This window comes from Mus pahari, chromosome 5 (assembly GCF_900095145.1).
Source record: "Mus pahari chromosome 5, PAHARI_EIJ_v1.1, whole genome shotgun sequence".
Taxonomy (NCBI): Eukaryota; Metazoa; Chordata; class Mammalia; order Rodentia; family Muridae; genus Mus; species Mus pahari.
The window spans coordinates 39104871-39129274 of NC_034594.1; the positions used below are offsets into that span (position 1 = coordinate 39104871).

The 24404-nt window shown below is 43.6% G+C and overlaps 2 protein-coding genes across 2 annotated transcripts in view; one reads left to right on the forward strand and one right to left on the reverse strand.

Moving 5' to 3' along the window:
* The window catches only part of Fam117b (family with sequence similarity 117 member B), a 70224-nt gene extending 64711 nt beyond the window's left edge, over nt 1-5513 (forward strand). The window contains exon 8 of the mRNA XM_021198680.2: nt 1533-5513. Coding sequence (XP_021054339.1) covers nt 1533-1851 — 319 coding nt within the window. The 3' untranslated portion in view covers nt 1852-5513. The remainder of the gene's footprint in view (nt 1-1532) is intronic.
* Nucleotides 5514-10887: 5374 nt separating this feature from the next.
* Nucleotides 10888-24404, reverse strand: part of LOC115064025 (islet cell autoantigen 1-like protein) — a 25162-nt gene continuing 11645 nt past the window's right edge. The window contains 2 exon segments of the mRNA XM_029538677.1: nt 10888-11960; nt 18688-18956. Of these exon segments, the coding sequence (XP_029394537.1) occupies nt 11845-11960; nt 18688-18956 (385 nt within the window). The 3' untranslated portion in view covers nt 10888-11844.

Consider the following 24404-nt stretch of genomic DNA (forward strand, 5'->3'; position numbering starts at 1 on the left):
GGTTCTTTCCAGCTTCTGGCTATTATAAATAAGGCTGCTATGAACATAGTGGAGCATGTGTCCTTATTACTAGTTGGAGGAAAACAATATTTTTATCATCTGATAACAGGGTTTTTATCATCTGATAACAAGGTTTTTTCATCGAAGTTGTCTTCTCACCTTGATTTTATTTCAATTTTGTGACATTCCTATGTTACTTGTAATTTTTAAATTTTCATGGAATACCATTAAGAACAAAAATGTTTTGGGATAATTTTGGAAGGTTTTGGCAACAGGGAAGAAGTTTGCTTTGGAAAAAACTTTGAAGACTAAGTTACAACTTGGTGGTTAAAATTCCTGGGTGGGTTCTGGAAGGCAAAGTATCAGCTCAGGACCCCAAGACCAATTTAGTTTGCCCTGGAGAAAACAGAGCAGAGAATAAGAGACAGAAGATAGAGGACGAGGGAGAGAGGAAGGGAACAAGAGGGAGAAGGGGCGGTTGTCCTGGAGAAAAGAATTGCCTCTGGATAGAGAGGGGACATCAGTTTATACAAGTTCAAGGGGGAAACTCCGAGGTAGGATGAGATATTTCTTTTTAATTGAGCATATTAATTAAGTGAGCCAAAGGAGGCTTTTGTTTGCTGCACCTTGATAGCTTCAGGGGGAGGAAGTGGCCAAATAAGGGAAAGACCTGTGTGGCTAGCTTTAGGAATGTACTCTCAATGGAGGGCAATGGGCTAGTCAGGCAAGGCCTACCAGACGGTGCCCGATCCACTGGAGCTGGCCAGAGTCTGCTCAGGTTCCTTTTCCTCCATCACAGAAACACTACGCAGCCCAACTAGTTTTCCACTGTGTCGCTTTCACACTTGCCTTTCATTTCTCTGAAAATCTTTATAATTGATAGAGAAATTTTTACTTATACTTGAAAAAACTGGATGTGGAAGTACATGTTTTAGATTAAGCTGGGTACCATAGAGGCAGAGGCAGAAGGATCTCAGTGAGTTCAGTCAGCCTGGTGTATATAGCAATCTCAGGACAGCCAAGGCTATATAGTAAGAACCTTTCTTGAACAAAACATAGCAAAAAAAAAAAAAAAAAAACCAAAATAAGCAAGCAAAGAATACATGAAAAGAAAGCCTTTGCTTATCAGGGCATAGTCCTGTAGGGTGGAATTTAGCAAAAACAGAACCAGACTCTTTATATAGTCCATTGTTTTGTCTTCTCCCTTCATGAAAAATCATGTTGGAAACATTTGTCTCTATGCGTGTGGATTTTCTTTTGCTTTAGGAAATCCATATTCCTATTGGCTATCTTAGATCCTATTAAATGAAGTGGTGTAGGCCTGACCTCTGCTTAGTAACAGGGCTCTTGAAGGGAGTACCTGACAACACTGAGTCAGATGTCTGGTAATATTTAGGTCCTTTGGAGTTGGCTTTTCTGACATAGAGTCAGTTGTCCTTATGTATATTTCATTGACTTATTTTTTTCTAATGATAATTTTATTTCCAGTATTGAGTGACTTAACAGTAGTGGGTTGTCTGTTTTGTATGCAGGCCAAAACAACTTCATGAGATTCCAGCCTTTTACTGTCCTGACAAAAACAAGGTGAATTTCATTCCTAAAAGTGGCTCTGCTTTCTGCCTCGTGAGTATCCTCAAACCACTTCTTCCTACACCAGATCTTACCCTCAAGGGCTCTGGTCACAGCCTGACCGTCACCACTGGCATGACCACCACTTTGCTCCAGCCCATCTCTATGGCCTCCCTGTCTACAAACACGGAGCAAGACCGAGTGTCTCGAGGAACCAGTACAGTCCTGGCATCCGCCTCCCTCCATGCACCGCCAGAACCCATTGAGGAGGCTGAAGGGTAGGACTCAGCTCAAGCTGTGGGTGCTGGGAGTTAAGAACCCTGCAGATCATGTGACTGTGATGGTCTCGTGTCCTCCCGGTTGGCTGTGAAGTGCTTTGGCTTTCCAGTGAGGTGTGACAGCAAGGCTCCTGGAAGAACTCTGTGGTCCTCTGAGTGTTCTGCCCTGCGCATGAAGGCCACCGACGTGCTTCATTTACTTGGCCTTGAAGCACTAGCTGAAACCTGAAAGGTCTCTTCTTTACTTTTGGAGGAACAGAATCACATTTTCATTTGTTTCAAATTAGACTTGTTTAAAAACAAAATACAAAACCGAATCCCTGCAAACATGATTTCTGGAGGGAGATGTGATTGATGCTGCAAGAAAATCATCTTTTATATGAAAACGACTATTTTATAATACCAATGTTACATTTTCTGAAAGTAACAAACAGGATGTTCCAATGATCCTTTGGTGGCCTCTGTTTCTTGTTTCCTTTTTCTAGATATTGCTTTTCTCGGCTGTTTTCAGCTTTGGGACCAAAGGGATTGTTGACATTTCCCCAGCAATGTCAATCTCATGACTGTGTTCTTCTCCCAAGTAAGAATCGATAGGTAATGCATTGAACCAAGTATATATAAAAAGATAAAAAGCAATATTTGTACATTATGTGATTTATGTTTTTTTGATGTCAACAGTTTGTGATTTGAGTGAAGTATTTGTAAATTGCTGTTTTCTGCACTATTCCTGTCCACACTTCATCGTGCGGTCAGTCAGTCTGAAGACAGGTTGCTTTAACAGTCAGTGAGCCAAAAGAAACTCTCAAGTGTGGATTGTTAGCTAGGAGTGTGGAGCTCTCTGGTCTTCTGTGAGCTGTGTGTCCCGTGATTGCCCTCCCTCGCCGCTGTCAGTCTGACTTTGATCATCACTGTATCATATAGCCCCAAGAGACCCTGAAAAGGCTGTGCATGGATTCCCCCCCTCTGCTTCCGTGGTGGTGTTGTCTTGTGGATTTGGTCAGGGTTAGTAGTTTGCCAGGAGTGTGATCCTTTGAGTAGCAATTGGGAGCTGCAGAATCTTGAGAACTGACTTTTTCTTCATGTGTTGGCACTGTGATTTGCTACTTACAGATTTTGCTAGTTTCTTCTCCAACATTCCATACACTGGGGGAAAGAGAAGAGGTTTAGAGCTTAGACAACAGGTACCTTTGGAAAGTCTATACAATTTTGGATTCGAGCTCATCTGATAACCATTGCCAGTATCACATGATAGTATTTAATTTCTAGGTGATGATAAAATTAAGGAGCTGCTCTTTAGAAATGAATTCCATCAGTGTTGGTAAACATTGTTTTAATACATTCTAACTTATGCTGCTGCGTACAACAGGTAGATGGCAAACCCTGCATGAGAGGGCCACAATTTTGAAGGCGAATTCCATCCACTGGTCCAGTCATTCCGTCAAGAGAAACCAAGAGGTGGCAGTACATCTTCTTGGCAAGGTGTTTGTCATCTTAGAATGCCTAGACAGTTTCAAATGGGCTCTGCTTAATTGTAAGGAAGGATATTTAGGTTAATTGGATAAATTCAAACATCTAAGTAAAATCCATCAGTTTTTGGTTGGGAAGACTGATACATTTTGGTACTTTTTTACCCAAAGCTTAACTTCCTGGGAATTAGTCAGTAAAAGCCTTGGTTTTTGGAGTGTAGGCTTTTTGGTTGGTGGTTGGGTTTTGTTTCTCAGTTCGGAGGTTTTTTTACCTTGATTTTAAGCCTTCTCAGGCCTTTTGACTTTACCATTTTACCAATATCAGAAGTACAGAAGAAAGGTAACTGGCAGTCTGTTGAGTTGATCTGAAGGGAGGAGGAGACTTTTAGACGCAAGGGTTCTTGTTTTGTTTGTTTTTAAGATGGCTTTTATTATGTGGCCCTGGCTGGCCTGGAACTTGCTATGTAGACCAGGCTGGCCTGGCACTCAGATGCCCCTCCCAAGTGCTGAGATTAAGGGCATGTGCCACCACTCCGTGCTTGTCTTCTTTTTAATCCTGTAGGTTTCCCCCACTTGAATGCTGTTAATTGATGTTCTTTTTTCCTTTATCTTATACCATCTCCCCTCTCAATTTACAAATAGAGTTTACTCTGTAATAGATTTTTCCCTTTTCTGTTATACTTGTTTGGCAGATTGACATCTCTCTGCCTTTACATCTATCCTTGAAGCAATACAGAGAGGGACATGTTTCAGGTCAGTATCTGCTCCTAGAAGTAGAACTTTAGTTTGAGGTTTAGCTGGAAGAAGATTGTGAATTTACCAATAAATGAATTATATGGTGACCAAACACTCCTGAGATCTGAAGAAAAACAAAGAAGGTCTATGTCCAAAAAAACTCTAAACTGCCAGGGCCAAAGGGCTAATTTTTAAGCATATGAGCTTTATTGCAGTCTTAACATATATTAACCATAGATCCACCTAGCTATTTTATTTAACTCTTAATTCCCAGGGGCTTGGTTTTAAAAATGGGTCTACTCTTAGTAGAGTGGGCATGATTATGTTGACAAGCCACACTCCATAATTAGGTTATTCTGTAGAAACTGTACAGCGGTAGAGTAGTTTCAATGCAAATACAGTTTTTTCCCAGTGCTGGGGATCAAACCCAGGGCCTCATGCATGCTGAGCAAGAGCTGTGTTGTTGGCTTATTTCCCCAGTTACTTATTTAAATTTTTAATTAAAAAAATTTTGTTCCATTGCAGTAAAAGTGGGTGGCATGTATTTTTTGGCTAAGGGCGCTGTTTCCTGGTTCCTGGCCCAGCCCATCTTAGTTATACTTGACCCTCAAGCAGTTTCCTCCCTGCAGTGATAAACCTCAGGTTTATTGCTTCTGACACGGTAAGTCTGTTACTTATCACTGGTTTATGGGCAGTTGTGTTTAAAAAAACTAGTAGTTTTGCTTTCTTTGGTTAAATATGGTATGAATGTCATTTTTTTTTCCTATACCAGATCCTTCATTTTTGTTTACAGTGTTTCTTACTTAGACCTAGGACCATAACTAAATCTGCCTCTCTGTAGATGCTGTTGCTAATTGGCATGTATCTGGCAACAGAGAAAGGCTGCTTTTAATTTTTATTTTTTAATGTTTTGATTAAAGAAACAGTTGGCTTTTCCTAGAAGAAGGTCTAAACACAATGGCACAGTGGAGGGCTTTCTCTGTCTGGGATTTGAACTGAGATCCTAAGGTTTTCTTTCAAGGAAACCAAAGTAAAATTGCCATTACTAAATTTGTAAAGTTGAGATTCATTCCTTAATGTTGGGTGTGGGGTGTGTCAAAACTGGACCAATGGAAATGCTGAATTTGCAAAACAAAGCCAAGATACTTAACTCTGCACTTTAAGGTTTCTGGTTACTCTGCCTTCATTAGTGTGACCCCTGCAGAGTGGCTCTGAACAGTATTTTGTTTATACAGTCCTGTTGGAGATATATAATTTATGTTTTTTAAACAATGCATCTTTGTCTCTGTTGATGTAAATTTTTTAATGCAATTTTTAAAAGTTATAACAAAATTCTCCCCCCAAAACAGCATTTCCAGTGATGATAAGTATTGTTGTTGTGGACTGTGTCCCTGAACCTGAGCACTTACTGCTTTGTCACAGGGAATAGAACTTCCTATGTTCAAATAAAGTCTGTTGTTCTTGAGTCTTTCTCTGTGTGTTTTTATGAATGTCACTGCAAAGAGTTTGTAAACTTAACCTTATTTTTAGGCACTTCTAGCCCTGTGTAGCTTCTGTATAGTTTATTCTCTTTCACAAGTGGGTAGACAGATACACTCTACAAGGCTGTTCTTGGCCACCCCTGACTGCCTTAGAACTGAGTGTAGCCTGTCCTTATAAGTACACAGCAGACATGGACACACAAATGCACAGACAGGGATTCACTCATAAGTAACCCATGAATCCCTTGTTTGTTAGAAGTTATTAAGCTGGGGAAATGAGTGTTCTGTATTACATGGAGAAGGTTTTTGTTTTATTTTTAATTATTGCAAAATTGGTTGGTCTCAGGTCTATATGGAATAGAGCTGGCCAGATCAGCCCTGTGAAGATTATCATGTAACCACCTAGCAGGAGGAGCCCTGTTAAATAAGTGAGAGGAGCTTGATCCTCTCATTTGTTAACATTATTAAAGTCTATTTTTGAGCCAGGCATGGTGGTACACCACAGTCCCAGCATGTGGAAGACTAAGAGGATTATAAATTTAGGGTCAGCCTGGGTGATGTTGTAAGATTGTTTCAAAAGATAAATAAGCTGGAGAGAGAACTCAGTTTTTAAGGGCACTGGGTTCAATTCCCATCCCCACATGGTGTGGCTTCTATACTAACATCTCATAAACCTGTTTCTGACCTCTTACTAAAATGTTCCATTCTGCCAGTCATATTGAGGCACACCTTTAGTCCCAGCACTGCAGAGGCAGAGGCAGGAGGAAAACAACAAGCTAAGTACAAAACAAACCCAGGTCTTTGCACACACCACATACACACTACCTGTTGCCTGCCACACTTACCTAACACACCTGCTTCTCTTCTGAGACAGCCCTTTACTAAGTTGCCCAAGCTAGCACTGCAGAGGCAGAGGCAGGAGGAAAACAACAAGCTAAGTACAAAACAAACCCAGGTCTTTGCACACACCACATACACACTACCTGTTGCCTGCCACACTTACCTAACACACCTGCTTCTCTTCTGAGACAGCCCTTTACTAAGTTGCCCAAGCTAGCCTAACGCTCAAGATCCTCCTGCTTCAGCTTCTTGAGTGTTTGAAATTACAAATGTATACTACCACACCCAAGTTACTAGACCAATGGAATAGCCTTTATAACTCTTTGGTTCGGTGGTTTTAAACCATGATCTAGTCTTGAATTAAATAAGTCTACCTGGCAGAATATAAAACAAGTTTTCTCCCAAGGAGACTGTTTCTGTGTGGTGTGTGTTTGTTTCCTCCAGTGTGGATGATATGGCTCTGGCTTTGTACATGCTGTGAGGGGAGGGGAGGGGTGGGTGGGGGTGGCTGTCTACCATCTCAAAACTGTTAGAGATATACAGCAGGGTATAGTGTAAAATTGTTTCTTACTGAGGATTATGGTAAAAATGAAGCAAGAACTATTGCATTAGATACAAATTAAATGTATATTTGGGGGGTTAATGATGCTGAAAGCATTTAAATGGGGTTTAGTCCCTGATCATCACAACAGAAAGCAGACAGGCATGGTGCTGGAGCAGTAGCTAAGAGCTGTAACATCATGATCTACAGGCAGCAGGCAGAGGAACATTGGACTTTGCATGGCCTTTTGAAACCTTAAAGCCTGCCCCCAGTGACATACCTCCTAATCCTTCCCAAACAGTTCTACTCTATGGTGACTAAGCATTTAAATATATGAACCTAATGCAGGCCATTCTCAGATGACAGCTGGTTTGATTTGATTTTGAAACATATTGTGAAAGATTTGTCATGAATGCTGAGACATTAAAAACTAGTATTTGCCTCAGCCTGTCTGAAGTAGCCTTGCTAGAAAGCGTTCTGGCAGATTTCAGGGAAACAACCCTGCATTGGCACATTCTGTGTGGTAAGTTCTGTCATTGCTGCTTAGCGGTCATTGACTTGGAACCAAAAGTCACCTTTATAAACCTTGATTTTCCCTTGTACAACTAGAGCTGCTGTCACCTAAGTGGTATGAGGGAACTGCAGGTCAACACCTTGCTTTGGTTTTGTTTGTTTTATTTTATTTTATTTTTGTCAGGTAAGTCTGTTTAATCCCAAGAAATCTGAAAGGGAGGAATCCATCTTAGAAATGTCTGAAATTCATTTTGGCTTCTCGGGTATAATCTAGTCAAAGCTTGTAGCTGAGAAAGTGTTTACCAACTCCAGATCAGTTGCCAGGCAGTATCTGCTACATCACATTCCTTATGGTCTCCCAAGAAACTGTTCTACAGATAACAAAATTTCAATAAGTAACCAACTCAAGTCCTATCTGGGAAATGTCCGTGTGTTTTTCTGTGTCTTGTTGCCAGAACAGGTTCTGGACCATGCAGCCTTGCATTCCTACCCTGCACCAATGGGGTTGATGAGTCATCTGATCGCAGGTGCCTGCCACTGAGCCTTGTTCTCCTGTGGACACAGCTCCTGGTAGCCTGGTTCAGTGGCCCAAAGAAAGGGCACCACAGATACCAACCAGTTCATGACATAAGTTGGTGACTATTTTTAATTTTGCTGTGTCCACAGAAATGAGAAACATTGCCTTTTAGAGAATCTGAAATTCAGTCACAGTTCTTTCCCTTTACTTGCTGAGGTACTTAAGGTGCTTGTTAACGCCTTGAGTATGTTAGACTCTTGACAAGGAACTGCATCCCCTGTCTCAGCATGGTTGAAATCTCTGCTTGTGTTATATGGAGAGAAGACAGAATGGATCTCGTGTGTGTGTGTGTGTGTGTATACTGGTGTGCCTAACAGGGTAAAGGCATGAATAATTTCTTTTCTCCCTTTTTTTCAAGAGTATTTTCTGTTTTAGATGAGTAAGAGTTGATTACAAGAGCAGAGAGTGTCACATTCCCAAGAACTGGAGTTCTGAGCGGTTGTGAGCCTTGAAGTTGCTGAGAACAGAACCTGGGATCTACAAGAGTAACTGTAGCTTTCAAGCTGAGTCAGGCTGAGTCTCCAGCTCCCAGAATTTGTGGCTTTTGAGGTTTTGGTTTTTCTTTTTGTTCGTCTTGTCTTGGGGTACTCTGTACCCCAGGCTGGCCTTAAACTCACAGAGATCTTCCTGCCTCTGCCTCCTAAGTGCTGGGATAAAAGGTCTGTGCTACCACACTGCCTTTTTTTAGAGGGTATTACATTGAAATTCAAAAAAGTGACAGTTTTATAATGCTTAGATGTTTATTTGGGGTACAGTCTCAAGAAGAGATAGGAAAGCCATAGGGCAAAGTTCACTAGAACCAGTGCAGGCATTGTCCCCTGAGGGGAGGTTGAATGGAAGAGAGTACCACAGGTCTTAACAAGCATGTAGGAACTGAGAGCTGGCACCCAAGAACATGTGAAGTAGGCAAAATGGGGTGTGAACTCCCACCTCTTGCCTATGCATTTCAACCTTCCTAGGTCATGGAAGAGAGTAGGAAAGGACCACACTGGTGTACCTAGCTAGTGGGAAGTTTTAAATGTACAATACAAAATATAAAAATAAACACTTAAAATCCTGTTACTCTTAGGCAGACCTTTTTTTAAGATTTATTTATTATATGTAAGTACACTGTAGCTGTCTTCAGATCTTGTTACGGATGGTTATGAGCCACCATGTGGTTGCTGGGATTTGAACTCCAGACCTTTGGAAGAGCAGTCGGGTGCTCTTACCCAACTGAGCCATCTCACCAGCCCTAGGCAGACCTTTTGATTTTTGATTTTGTATTTACTCTGGGCAGTAGCTCCCTATTTTACACCACTAAGTGGAGAAGAATACGGTGTTGACTAAAAATCACAGACAGAGCTGGGGTCCGCTCAGTGGCAGATCTCCCTGTAGCTAGAATTGGAGGCAGTTGTGAGTTGCCTAATGTGGATCTGGGAGCCACATGTAAATAGAACTTAGATTGTTCTGCAAGAGTAGCCAGTTCAGTCTCCCATTTTTGAGATGGTGTCTCTCACTGAGCTGTGGTGACAGGCAGGTCTTAGGCTTACACAACAAGGACTTTGTCCAGTGAGCCCAGCTGGGCTTTGGGGTGCTTTCATCAGCCTGTCTTGGATTCCTTGACTGTGGTCCAGAAGTAAACCTCAAAAATTGAAATAGTATTTGGATTGAACACTTTAGAGAACACATTGCTTTATGCCATCTGTAGTCTTTATTAGTAGGCGCGCGCGCGTGTGTGTAAGAGAGAGAGAGAGAGAGAGAGAGAGAGAGAGAGAGAGAGAGAGAGAGAGAGAGAAAACACTGAAACTAGCATCCTAATGCTGTAAACTCTGTATATTTCTAGACCTATGAGATAGGAAGCATGAAATAAATATCCAGAACAATAGGTAATGTGAAATAAATACTCAAAGAGTGGAAATATATTTCCTTTCAATGTGTAAATAACGAAATCTACTTTTTTGAAATACAATTTGTTTCTAATGATATTAGAGCTATATTGTATAGTTAAAATCTCAGAAAATACAAATTACATGTGGTAGTATGGCCTTCCATTCTTGTATCTCTTGAGAAGAAGGCAAGTGGCTGTGCTGGAGCTTGTCTAATTTTCTGTGAAATCCTATCTGGGATAAAATAAAGTAGAATATAGGTGTTTCCCCGCTCAATATAAAAGATACCTATTTTGAGAAAGTTGTTTAGGATAAGAACAACTGCATCTGTCTTTCTGGTAAGTGCTCTGACTGTATTCTTGAAACTGTGAGCTAACTCACTGGAAGAACACCCTCCCAGAGAAGAGTAGCACAGGCAATCTAAGCTACCATTTCTTGAGGTCAATGGCAGTGTTTGCTCTGGCACTAGCCTTAGACTGTGACAATTGTAATCCTGGTGATAAATCTTGGCAGCACAATGGCAGTATTGTGTTCTGGAAATTTTAATTCAACAGATGGAAAGTGCTTTTGAAGAGATAATAGTTCATTAAGGCTAAGATATTCAGGAACAAGTCTGAATTTGTTTTTGATCCTCAAGTGAATCTGCAGCCCATGCACCAGTGACCTGAAACTGGCTTTCTGGAGACTGCAGGGGCAGTTCACAGGGTTGGGCCAGGTTGCTGGGCGTGTGGAGTGTGGATAGCATTCACCCACTCTGGTTTACTCCTTAAAAATTGCTCACTATATACCATGACTTGGACATTACATGTAATTTCAATCTGAATCAACCTGCTAATAACTAGAAGCCCATAAAAACCATAGTAAACAACTTAATTAAAATGTCCCTTGTGGGACATCAGCCACAGTAGACTGGATGCCAGAACATGTGGGAAACTACCCCTAAATTAAAGGGTGGACAAGAAAGGACAGGAAGTGAGCGAGAGGCAATCCATGAGCTGATTTCTCCAGCTCGCCCAACTGCCACTGCCTTCCCTCCAAATTGTGTCCCCTGCCTGTAGCTTTTGTTTAGCAATCAAAAGGCGCCATAGGAGTTAGACCTCAAGGACAAACTCGGGATGCTCCTTAACTGTCTGGAATTTTCCATGTCTGCCAGTCTTCTGTGTTAAAGCGTGTGATGACTTAGAATATAGCAGTAAAGACAGAAGACAGGTGTTCAGAAGTCTTGCTATTCACATAGAAGTTTCTGGAAGTTTCAGCAAGGTTGCTCCGCAGGCCGGCAGTGCTGGTCCTCCTTGTTCTTCACAAAACAAAATGTCGCTGTCACAGTTTGTGAAACAGGCCTGTAGATTCCTTTTCTCATGTCTACAAACGATGGGTTTTACATCCTGCTATCTTCTCCACGAAAATTTAGTGATGGAACTAAGTGTATCCATGATTGCGTATGAAAGGTAACATTGCATTTAGTTTCCAGATACAGAAAAGCAAACACGTTTCTCTAATTCCAGTAAAACAGACAGTTCTCTAATCTTGTTCTATGTTGTACTTGAGGAGAAAGCGTTCTACATCTAGTGCTATTCTCCATGACAGAAAACACCTGACACTATCAAGGAAAATCCCCCAACTATAGCCACTTTACATCCTATTCTTTATCCCCTTACAGCAAAGTAACAAGTATAAAATGCCTTCCAAAGAAATACACCATGCTTCTGTGATTCAGACATAAATCTGGTTTCTCAGTATTGCAGACTCAAGACTTTGTAAAATTATCCACGTACTATCAAAGCTCGCAAATCCAGCATAAGTGCAGCAGTCTGCTCCGGTGCTCCAACTCTGACCAGAGTCGGCTGGCAGACTTCTATCGTGGGTACACACTTCCGTGTGTGGTCGCAGTGGGAACTTCTCTTCAGAAAGGCAAATGTTGCACAGTTGTTGCCTCAAGACCTCTGAGCCTGTGACATCAGTCACCATGACATCAATCAGGCATTCAGAAGCTCGTCATCTGAGTGTCCAATGGCATCTGGGTTTGAGAGGGGACCCAAGTCTGCAAATAGATTGAACCAGGCTGACATGTCTTGGTTACCATGGTTGGGGGCTATTAAGAAAAAGACATTAAAGAGTTTCAGTTTTTGGAAAGAATATTTTTATACTACTTTTATGATTTTTGAAGCTTTTTAATAAAAATACAATTGGCTGACAGTGATTCATTATATCCCCCTTAAGGGTAAAAAAGTAAATGTAGTTCCTCCCAAGAAAGCTTAAATGCTGCTTAAAATCTCTATTATAAAAGTAATACTTCAAAAATATTGGCCATAAAGGGGACTAACCCTTCCTAGCTCTATCATCGTACATAGTTGACAGTTGTCTCTTGTCTTGGTTTTTTTTTTTTTTGTTTTTTTTTGTTTTTTTTTGTTTTTCAAGACAGGGTTTCTCTGTGTAGCCCTGGCCGTCCTGGAACTCACTCTGTAGACCAGGCTGGCGGCTGGCCTCGAACTCAGAAATCCGCCTGCCTCTGCTTCCCAAGTGCTGGGATTAAAGGCGTGCACCACCACGCCCAGCGTCTCTCTTGTCTTTTGAGGCAGGGTCTCGCTGGTTAGCTCAGGCTGGCTTCAGGTTTATGGTCCTTCTGCCTCACTCCTAAATTTTGTATTATAGGTATGCACCATCATCCCCAATGCTTGTCAAAACATTCCCCAACAAGGGCTGTAGAGATGGCTCAGCAGGTAAGTGCAGGTCTGCTCCCCAGGGCACACGTGGTGGAAGGAGGAGCTCCTTCTAAAGGTAATTTAAAACAACATCAAAAAAGGTCAAGGCATTTTGATAACCTCTTGTACTCAGACCAGACTTCCAGTGGAGGAAGTGGGACATCAACCCACCATAAAACCTTCCACCCAAAATTTGCCCTGCCTATAAGATGCTCAGGGATAAAGATGGAGCAGAGATTGAGGGAATGGCCAACCCATGACTGGCCCAACTTGAGACCCATCCCATGGGAGAGAACCAGTCCCTGACACTATTATACTCTGTTATGCTTGCAGACAACTGTCCCCTGAGAGGCTTCATCCAGCAGCTGATGGAAACAGATGTAGAGACTCACAGCCGAACATTAGGCAGAGCTCAGGAAGTCTTGTGGAAGAGGGGGAGGGGAAGAGTGGGGGGAAGTATTGAGGGAGCCAGAGGGGTCAAGGACACCACAAGAAGACCTACAGAGTCAACTAACCTGGGCCCATGGGGCTCACAGAGACTGAACCACCAACCAAAGAGCATACACAGCCTGGACCTAGGCCTCCTACACATTTGTAGCAGATGTGCAGCTTGGTCTTCACTTGGATCCCCTTCTAGCTGGACTGCCTTGTTTGGCCACATTGGGAGAAAAAACACTTAGTCCTGCTGAGACTTAATATGCCAGGGCACCTTGGTACCCATGGGGGACTTCCCCTTCTCTAAGGAGAAGGGAAAGGTATATTGGAGGTGGGAAGGCATTTGTGAGAGTAGGACAGGGAGGGGGGCTGTGATGGGGGTGTAAAGTAAATAATGAAGAAACACACAAAACATTCTGGTGAGATCATTGTCAGACCCAAGTTCTTTTTTAAAATGCACTATCACTCTGTTCACTCTGTTTATAAAAAAGAAATTGATTTTGTTTATGCATGTCTGTGCATCACATGTGTGCCTGGTACCTATGGAAGCCAGAAGAAGATGGCTGCCGTTACAGAGTTGGGAGCTGCCATGTGGCTGCTGGGAGCGCTGTCTTCTGCAAGAGCAACCAGTGCTCTTAACCACTGAGCCATCTCTCTAGTCCTGCAACCTACTTTATTATTATTATTTCAATCCCTCTCACTTCCCTCCTAGAATGTACATTTTTATACATTGCACACTGTACTGTAACATATTCAGGGATGCATGTTTATACTGAGGTCTAAGACTAACAGATTACACATGGCAATAACAGTGGGTCATTTCCTAAGACTAGATATCCATTATTTTAGGATCACTGTTGCTGCAATGAGACACCATGACCAATAGCAACTTGGGGAGGAAAGAGTTTATTTGGCTTACACTTCCACGTTGTAGTCTATCACTGAAGGAAGTCAGGACAGGAACCCAAACAGCAGGAACCTGGAGGCAGGAGCTGATGCAGAGGGCATGGAGGGTGCTGCTTACTGGCTTGCTCAGCTTGCTTTCTTTTAGAACCCAAGACCACAATCCCAGGGATGGCTCCTCTCATAATGGGCTGGGTCCTCCCCCATTGATCACTAAGAAAATGCCCTATAAGGCTGCCTATAGACCAATCTTAGGGAGGCATTTTCTCCAGCGAGGTTTCCTTCTTTCTGGTGACTCTAGAATTTGTCAAGTTGATAAAAGACTTAGCCAGCACATCCATGAAGACCAAGAGGTTTGGAAACCAGGGCAGAGGCCTGAGAACAATCCAAGAATTGAATATGAGCTTGCTCACAGCACACAGAGAGATAAATACAGTTCAAATCAAAGCAGAGTCAAGGAAGCCTCGTTTTACCCAAGCCATGGTTAATACCAGCTACAGACCAGAGGAGGCACAGCTGCACAGCAGTATCTGAGGCCCCATGCATGAGGGTGGAGCCAGGGGCTTCAGAGTTTGGGTCTGGCTCTAGTTCTGGGAACTGAGGTCATGTCAGTTATACCCATGGAAGGATAGCTTTGCGTCCTGGGTGTTCTACCTCCAATGAGCAAAGTTGGGCGAGTCGCCTGCCTGCAGGGGCTCTTGTTTCCTGTCTGTGTAACAGTCATATAATTTACCACTGAAGTATAACATGTAGAGAAAACAGGTGGTTGGTAATCATGCCAAGGCTGGTGATTGCAGCAGCAGTGCCTGACACCTCCCTGGCGAGCATGTATGGTAAAGTGACATCATTCTGGTCGTCCCTCATCCCCACACCCAGGAAACTGAGCCGTTAGCAGCAGTAATCTAGATGGATCTGTCAGCTATCTAGTTAGGGATGGAACTGCTTACAGATAAGTACATGTATGTTCATTCAGTTAAAGCAGAAATGGCAAAAACAATTTTTAATAGTAATTTAGTTTTCTACAAGCAATACAGCTCTCCTCCCGCCACATTCTTGTGAGGGTGGGAGTCCTCATTTTAGCCACAATGTTGTATTCTTATGGTTTTAATATATTTTGTCTGGGCTGAGTAGTTGCTGCGTTTGTTCTATAGCATAGTCTTGCTACATAGCTTAGGTTGGCCTCCAGCAGCTGTGTAACCCAGGCTGGCCTGGTTCATCCTGCTCCAGTCTGAATCACGACTGGGATTTAAAAGAATGTGCCATTGTGTCTGGCTTTTCTGTCAGTTTTATATTATTTTAATGGTGTTGTGGGTTGAACCCACACCTTGTGCTTACTAGCTAAGTGTTCTATTTTGGCGCTACATCCTGGCCCTGAATTTGCTTCCATTTGCATTTAAATGATTAATGAAGAGGCATTTCTAAGTTATCAAATTTTCTGGGATTCCTTTATGGCCAGAGCTGACAGCTGCCTTTTTCCTGCGCCTCCTTCCCTGACAAAGTAAATCAGCCTCAGACTGTAGGTACGTCAGCCTTTCTTAGGACCTCTGCTTGCTTCTTGTTTTGTTTGAGACTGAGACTCACCATATGGACCACGCTGGTCTTGAATTCACAAAGCTCCATCTGCCTCTCCCTCCCAAGTACCACCATGCCCAGCAGTACCTTTGTTTTCTGTGTTGTGTGGCTATCTGCCAGAAGTCCACGTGCTATGTGTGGTCCTCCGACATCCCACACCAGGAGGTGGTAGAACCTTTAAGAGCTGGCTGAGGACAAGAGTGTATGTAGCCCAGTAGCTAGGCTCTCACCTAGCATGTTCAGGCCAGCACTGCACACACAACCTGTAGCTGAGGCCATGGAAGGGAAGTTATATATCACTGGGGCCCACTGGGACCCTAGCCCCTGCTTCCTTTTTGGTTCTCAGCTTCTAGGAGGTAACCATGTCCCTGCCATGATGTTCTATGGGGCCACATGTGTAGAAGCAGTGACCAACTGACCACAGACCAAAACTCTAAAACCATGAGCCAAAATGAAGTAGCAATGTACAGGAAGAAGGAGAAAGCTCACCATCCAGGCTGACAGTGTAGCTAGCAGGGTACCCTGCATGTGGAGGTCCTAGGTTCCACCCTGAGAACCACAGAAGGAAGGGGGAAGACGGGAAAGAAGAGAGAGGGAAAAAGGAGAAAAACTGCAATTCAGCAACAACTATAAATAAGTAATAGAAATTACGTAAGAACTACTAATGATCAAGACGTGTCCTCATCTATAATCCCAGTTCTCGGGAAGTTGAGGCTGGAAAAGCAAGATTTCAGGGCCAGCAGGGCTACATAGCCCCAGTCTGCCATTTAAAGTACTGCAGTTCAGAACACAGAATACAGAGCAAGGTATGGTTTGCAAGAATTGTACTTACCAAATAGGATATTTTGCAAAACCTTTTCAAAGAATACATGGGGATACTTTATATTTATTTTTCTGTTTTTCTATAATGCTGAATTTATTGAAAACTTTTAAAGTATTAGCATCATAAAAATTTGGAAGTCAGTCGGGCGTGGTGGCACACACCTTTAATCCTAGCACTTGGGAGGCAGATGCAGGCGGATTTCTTAGTTCAAGGCCACCCTGGTCTACAGAGTGAGTTCCAGGACAACCAGGGCTACACAAAGAAACCCTGTCTCAAAAAACCAAAATAATAATAATAATAATAATAATAATAATAATAATAATAATAATAATTTGGAAGTCTGCCCAAAAGACTTCCGCAAACGAACATTCAAGAAATTTGAACACAAAATGATTAAGTATATTGATAAGTGTAAAAATATGAATTTAAATGGATAGGAGTTTGATGACTAATGGGGAAAAACCCAAGTCTGCTTAGACCAGCGTGAATCAAATGTGCTGCCCTCTCTTCAGGAAGACTATCTATCCTTAAAAGGCAAACGCTGGCACTCAAGCCTCAGAGGTCATGGAAAATGAAGTTCCCTGTCACCAAATCCAAAGATATATCATGGAGTATCTGAAGCTATGACCTGCACAGGAAGAGCTGGATGTCAGGTGGCCAGTTGTCTGTACACACCTGTAATGCCACAGGAATGGATGATTACTTCCTAGGTCTCTGGCATTCTTGCCAACAGGAGTCATGCAACGTGAGCACCTTCTGAGCTGGGAGTAGTTCAGTAATAGCAGTTTCATATACCACGAATGAGGCCTGGTTTTCTTCTTTCCTTTCCTAAGTTCTCCTGAATGTCACTGATTATTGATGCAATGGGGAAAGGTGACTTACATTTTAATTTCTTTGGGTGCTGTGAAGGTACTGGCAAAGTATCTGAGTGTTCTGATCTCTCTTGGGGTGGGGGAGGGGGGAAGACAGAGAAACAAGAGTGGAAAGCTGGGTTCTCCTGTGCGTGAGAGTAAGCACTTAACTGACCACGCTATCTCCCTAGCCTGCACCTTTTAACTGGGGAGTGAAGACCATTTACATTTAAGGATATTGAGAAGGGTCTGCAAATTTCTATGCTCAAGTTTTCATGGCTTGTCTGATTACTGTTTTTCCTTCCTTATCCTATCTGTTACAATGTTTTCCTGGCTTACTGTGTTAGGCATGATGGGCTAATCCTTAATGGTTATTTAATGACCTCACACGTGCCATTAGTACAGTATGAACAAAAGGCTTTTTCCTATAATACACAGCACATTGACTGAAGCTGGGTGCCATTAGAGTTTTTGAGAAAACAGTATCTGGGGGATGAGATACAGAGATGTTAGTAAAGCTACCCTACGACTATAGATAGGAAACCAGGAAACAAAGCGCTGGAGTCCCGGAGGGCCTGGAAGCCACATTCATGTGCAACAGAGAAAGTTCATGCGTGGTTGGATTAGGAGTCCATAACTCAGACTCCTGTTTGAGCTCACAAACACTGTTCAAGAAGCAGTGGTGGCTGGGAATGGTAGTGCACACCTTTAATCCCAGCACCTGGGAAGCAGAGGCAGGAGGATCGCTCTGAGGTCGAGATCAACCTGGTCTACAGAGTGAGTTCCAGGACAGCCAAGGCTACCCAGAGAAACCCTGTCTTAACCCCCTCGCCACCCATAAGCAGAGTACTGACACCGGAATCTGTCAGAAAAATACCTAGAGAAGTGTGGAAGAGCTGAGGGTGAGGACCTACTGGACTCCCTTGCAGCATGCAGGGAGCCAAATGAAGTTCTAAGTGTAGAGGAGTGGGAAACAGATGGCCTCCATTTGATAACCAGCACAGGTACAGGAGCAAAATGATTCCCAACGTGCAGCCCTGGACACAGGATAGTGGGGTTGCTGATGACCCTTTCTCTAGGACAACCTTCTGGCCCCTCCTTCCCCCACCCTACCCCACCTCCGTTTGCTCCAGTGTCTTCCACTCTTGTCTTCCTCCCTCTCTCTCCCCCTACCCTCCTCCTCTCTTGCTAATTCTGAACCTGCAAGAAAAATACACCAAATTTTTCTTGGGGCGGTGGTGGCATCACCTGACCCAGGAGTGGCTCAGTGGCTCAAATGCTGTAAGCCAGACCCTGGAACAGTCCGTGGGAAACACATGGGTTTGGTGAGGTATGGAGGAGACAACCCTTGTTTCAGACACGTTGGCAACTCTAATATGGATCAATTTGATATTTTTCCAGTTGATTGTTGTGACTACAGATCTTATCTAGTAGTATTAATGTTAAAGTCTATTTCTCTTGATTCTAGTATCAATAGCCACAATAGTTTTGCTTAGCAAACACAAAACACACATCCAAATTCTCAACACTTACTGTTGAAAGCTCCATCAGCGTGAAGGCCAAGGTCAAGGAGCTGTGAAGGAAGGAACTGGGAGGAGGAAGTGAGAGGCCCGGGTCCTACTGAAGGCTCCTGGGATGTGAGGCCAGTGCCTGGGCTCCCACACGCAGGCTGGCATTCCTGTGTAAACTCACTAGCACTTGAAGAAGTGGGGCTTAGGAGGCTGTTCAGAAATGAGAATTCCTTCTCAAAATCATCTCCTTCTAGTGAGTCTCTAGGTAGAGCTCTTGCAACTGCTGGTTGAGAACAGAAACAGCAAGGATTTTATTTCATTTTGTGGAAATGAGAGCAGGACATAGGAAAACTATTTTTTCCTTTATGGCATTAAAATAATTTTAAAACAACTATATTAATTAGAAGTCTATAATTATTTCTAATAAGACAGGATTTAGGTCAAATGGCCATATAGCATCTAAACAAATAGTTATGAATGCGATATATATATGTTGTATATATAGTTATGAATATGATATATATATATATCCCTTTCTGTCTCTGTCTCTCTAAAAAAGCCTCTTTTACTGATAAATTTTAAATTATAGCTGAAAAGAGAATAGACTTCCCAGAACATTCCAATAAAAATATTTCATAATCTATAGGATAATTAAGTACCAAGCATGAAGTGGTGGTGGCCCAGACACACTACTGTTACAGTCTGTGTAACTGCTGCCTGTCTAGCCAGCAGTTTTATGCTGCCACAAGGATACTTTCTCATATGCTGTTACTACTGAAAGGGGAACTTTCTCGTGTACTGTTACGAGGAACTTCTTCATGCCTGGGCTAACCATTAACCCAAGTTCTGTTATGTTCTGTACGTTGGTGTTCTTAGAAGCCAATCACAACAGAGGTCAGTTAGAACTGCGTTATATATGGACCCGAGACCTCCCTGGAAATTGGCATCTTCCTTGGCAGAAAGAGACCATGTATGTGGGTTACTGACAGCCTAGTTGGCAAGCTGGGACATGAATACTAGGCAATGCAAGACGCCCCACCACAGCTGAATGGGAACAGGTTAAATGTACAACAAAGACATGTTCCTAAGGAAGTCCCCTATCCCTGAGTCCTGATTGGTGGAATAACTTGGCACAGATGTTTGTGGATCTCAGGTTTAAAAGCTCTATAGGATTCTGAGTCTAGACTGCATCCCTGGTCAGTCGGTCTTGGGTTGTGCATTTATCAGTGTCTGAGCGATTGTGTGGTGATTCCCAGACTTCAACAACTACTTAAACTACTTTATCAATAAAAGTAACAGGATCTGACCTCCAATGTAGCTAGTAAAAGCCCCAAGATTATTCAAGATATGAAAAAAAAAAAAAAAAAGCCCAAACATTTACTTAAAAGCTCCAGACTTCAGGAGGAACTGAGCTATGTACCAAGAACAGCCTTCCCCTCCGTAACTGTTCTAGCCTGGGACACCCAGTCTCATTTGAGGTCGGGGGTGGGGCTGTGTTCCCAGGAGTCGTGAGGCCATCATCACAGTCTGTCCCTGTACCTAAAGCTACATTCCATGACTAGAGTCAAGCAGAGGTTCCCATTGTCCAGCCAGACCCTGCTCATGGGATGAACACTGACCCACCCAGTTGAGGTGGGCCAGGACAGACAAGGAATTATGGAGCCATGAGGACAGAGAGCTGCTCACTCTGGAGTTTGGTCGGAGCTCCCCACCAGCGAGAGGCAGAAAACCCTGGTACAACACTGGCTGCAGGCTCTGCAGATTAGAATTCAACCCAGGGCAGAGCCTCCCTACAGTCCACTTGTTGAAAACGGGTTTCTTTCTCTTACTTTTGTTTTTTGTTATTTTATTTGTTTTGATTTGATTTTTGTTTTTCCAGACAGGATTTCTCTGGGTAGCCCTGGCTGTCCTAGAACTTGCTCTGTAGACCGAACTCACAGAGGTCCACCTGCCTCTGTCTCCCAAGTGCTGAGATTACAGGTGTGCACCACTTTGCCAGCCTGCTAACTTTTTCTTTTTTAAGGAGTGTTTATTTATTGGTGTGTGTGGGCGGGGATATGCTTATGAAGATCTTAGGACAACTTCAAGGAGGAGGCTCCCTGCTTACACCATGTGGTTCCTAGGGAATGAATCAGGTCCATAGACTGGATGGTAAGTGCCCCCAGCAGCTGAGCCAGCCAACCCACCAATTCTCAAGTTCAGCTTTTACATGAGTGTTGTGTTGAAGTACACATGCTTGGGCAATTATATTGACCACCCCTGATCCCTGTCTTGTTTTTTAATTATTATTTTATGTGTACAGGTATTTTGCCTACATGTATGTACATGTACTATGAGAACAATTAGTGTCCATGGAGGTCTGAGGATGGAATCAGGTTCTCTGGAAGTTGAGTTATAGGAGATTGTTAGTCAACACATGGGAGGGCGCTGGGAATCAAGCCGGGCTCCCCTAGAAGAGCGACCAGTGCTTCTAACCACTGACTCCAATTCTGCTTTGTACTGGCTAGTTCTAGAATTCTTTCCTGAAGCCATAAATCTGGGGTTTTCCTGAATTGAGGCCCCTAAAACATTTAGGGGTCTGTCTCCTCAGACTGCTGAAGATGACGTACAGCTGGGCTTCTGCCCCTCATCACTGACCCAGTCCTTGACCCTCAGATGAAGTGGTAGTTTCAAGCCAAAGCTCTGCTTCTAAAGCAAGGGACCACTGGTGCGCCTGTCTCCTCCTCCCCCCCTCCCTCCCCGCTCCAGCTCAGTCTCTGACACGAGTTTCCTTAAGAGGGGACCAGCAGACCACACAAGAGAGAATTCCTAACCTTTCCTGAGGAAATAACATCATCCCCAAACGAGTGCAGAGAACTGAAGCCCCAAAGTTTTCTGAGGTGAAGACTGTGGAAGACTGTGGTATGAACTTGAGGAAAAGGCGATTTTGCTGGATGTATAGGCTTAACCATGGCCAGCTACCTTTTGCCTGAGAGAACAGGGTCGGGGTCGGGGCTGGCTGGGATCGGGACAACTTACTGACTTTGGAGAGTATTCCTCCAATGGAGCCCAAGTTTGATTGGTTTGGTCTGAAGAATATTTGTACTGTAGCATTCCTAAAGTCAGTAGAGCCATCAGCTGGAAATGAGTGGGGCTGACCAGCAGGGTGTGGTCAGAGAAAGATTCCAAAGCTCTGACAAAGCTGCCACCACAGGGTGTCTGAACCCTGTAAGGCATCCTACCCTGAGGTGAGGAGAGGGGAAGATGAAGAATAGCCAGTTAAAATAATTCCCATCTGGGCTGGAGAGATGGCTCTGTGGTTAAGAGCACTGACTGTTCTTCCAGAGGTCCTGAGTTCAATTCCCAGCAACCATATGGTGGCTCACAACCATCTGTAATGGGATCTGATGCCCTTTTCTGGTGTGTCTGAAGACAGCTACAGTGTACTTATATGCATGAAATAAATAAATTAAAAAAAATTCCCATCTAAAAATCAAGCAAATAACATGTGGGGTCAGCACCCAAAGTTACTAAGACACATTTACAATATCTAGTATTCAGCAAATGTCGTGGGATGAGATTGATGTACTTGCAAGAAGGCAAAAAGCTAGAAGCCTTGTGTGAAACTGACTAAATGTCACATTTAATAGTAAGACTCTCAGTCACAGGGTGACCGCAGCCATGGATTGAGGGCGGTCCTTCCTACCGACGCTGGTTTGCAACTTTGCTCACACTCTTTAGCTTTCCAGGAGCCAAGGCAGGCAGGGTGAGACTGCAGTGCTCCAACAGTAATCATACCCTCAAGAGGGCAGGAAGGCATGCCCTGCTAGGCCTCCCCCATGCAAGGCAACACAGTGGGGAGAAAGACACCCGCCCTGTAGGAGGGGAGAAATTAAGTCCAAGTCTTAGCTTGAAGTCTATTAGTCTCTCTAGGTGAAATCCAGACAGAGCCCCACAGCCCCTACCCCTCACACCACCAAAAGATGCTCTAGCCCTTAGCCAGATGACCCAGTAACTGTCACGAGCCCCTCCCACCCAGATGTAAATACTTCGGGTCAGAGCAGGGAAGTAATCCCAGAACTTGACTGTAGAGCTCAGGATAGGACCCACTTGGTGAGGCCCAGTGATGGGCAGTCCTGAGGACCCTTTCCTTTGACGGAGCTTCCTGATCTGCAAGGCATCATCAGGTCAGAGGGCTCCATCGCTGTTAACACCACACCTGTACATGGTCAGTGTTGCACAGGTCTCTGGCTCTGTGACCACAAAGGTGGAACCTAGCTTAAGCAGCACTCGGGCAAAGTGACCAAGGTTTCCAACTTTGGGCAAATAAGAAGCAAAACTGTTTGGAATTTGGTCGATGGCTGGGGTAGTCCTAATGGTTCTTGTCCTTAAGCTGGGGTTCATTCTACCTGGCACTAACAAGCTATAGTCTTGCACCATGAATTCACCACTAGCAGATGACAGTCATTTTAGGCCTACCCTGCTCTTCCCCACTGTGCTGATCTTAGGCGTAGGATCCAGCTGTAGGCCCAGTATTGCAATGTTGGTCACCACAGGACTACCATTTCTTCCCCAATGCCAGCCATCACAACACAGAAGGCAACTGTCTGCTTGAGGAGACAAGGAAAGTAGATACCCATTTACTGCCTGGGAGTCTGGTGCCTCCATGTGACAACCCTGGAAAGAAGGAATACTGTGGTGTCTGTTGCAGGCCAGTGAGTGTGGATGGGGTATCTGGGCCCATCTGGGCCCTGGTAGGCCTACAAGAATCGACAAGTCCTTATTGACAATCATCAACAACAGATTAAACGAACATGGGCTGGGGAAAGCATCCTTTTTTAAAGAAAGTATTTATTGAGACAAAGTCTCATACTGAGCTCAGGACAGCTTCAAACTGGTGGCAACCCTACTGTCTCAGCCTTTTAAGTGCTGAAATTTCAGGTGTAAGTCACCACGTCCATCATGGTACTTGAATTCAGAGGACAATCTTACAGGAAAACTGAGGCAAACTTGAATGTAGGGAGCCATCTAGTGCTAAACTAGTGGGAATGTCCACAGGCTCAGAGATTACAAGCCAACTTTCTGGACAGGCAGCCACAAACAAAAGCTTTCACTGTGAAAACAGTCTATAGATAAGAAGGAAAAACATCTCAAAGACAGGCAACTGAAGGGGAAAATATGAGAACCGGAAAAAACAAGAAATGTGATAGAGTATTAAAGAGTAATCATCTAGTCATTATAGTACAAAGGGCTCTAGAGAAGTCCAAGTAACTGAGGGCTTCCCAAATGTACAGGAGGCAGAAAAGTCATGGGACACCAGCCATGCCCATAAAAGAATAAGACAGACAGTAAGCTCTCCAGTGCTAAAGCAAATCTACATAAAGCTGTCCAATTCTGCTTGGGGCAGAGCATTTACAGGTCAAGAGATTGTAGCACAAAGTACTCTACTCATGGTATCCCAGGAAAGTGGTAGCCAAAGAGACCACACCCAGAAAGCTGTCTTAAAAACAAAATGAAGAAGTAAAGACAAAGTTGGGGGACTTGCTCTCTACCAGACCCATCCGACAAGAACTGCTATAAGTTCTTCAAAAGGAGAGAGATGCTAAGGCTAGATAGAGGCACATCTTTAATCCCAGCACTTGGGAGGCAGTGGCAGGTAGGTTCCTGAGTTTGAGGACATCCTAGTCTATGGAGTGAGTTCTAGGACAACCAGAGCTACAAAGAGATACCCTGCCTCAGGAAAGAGTCGGGGGGGGGGGG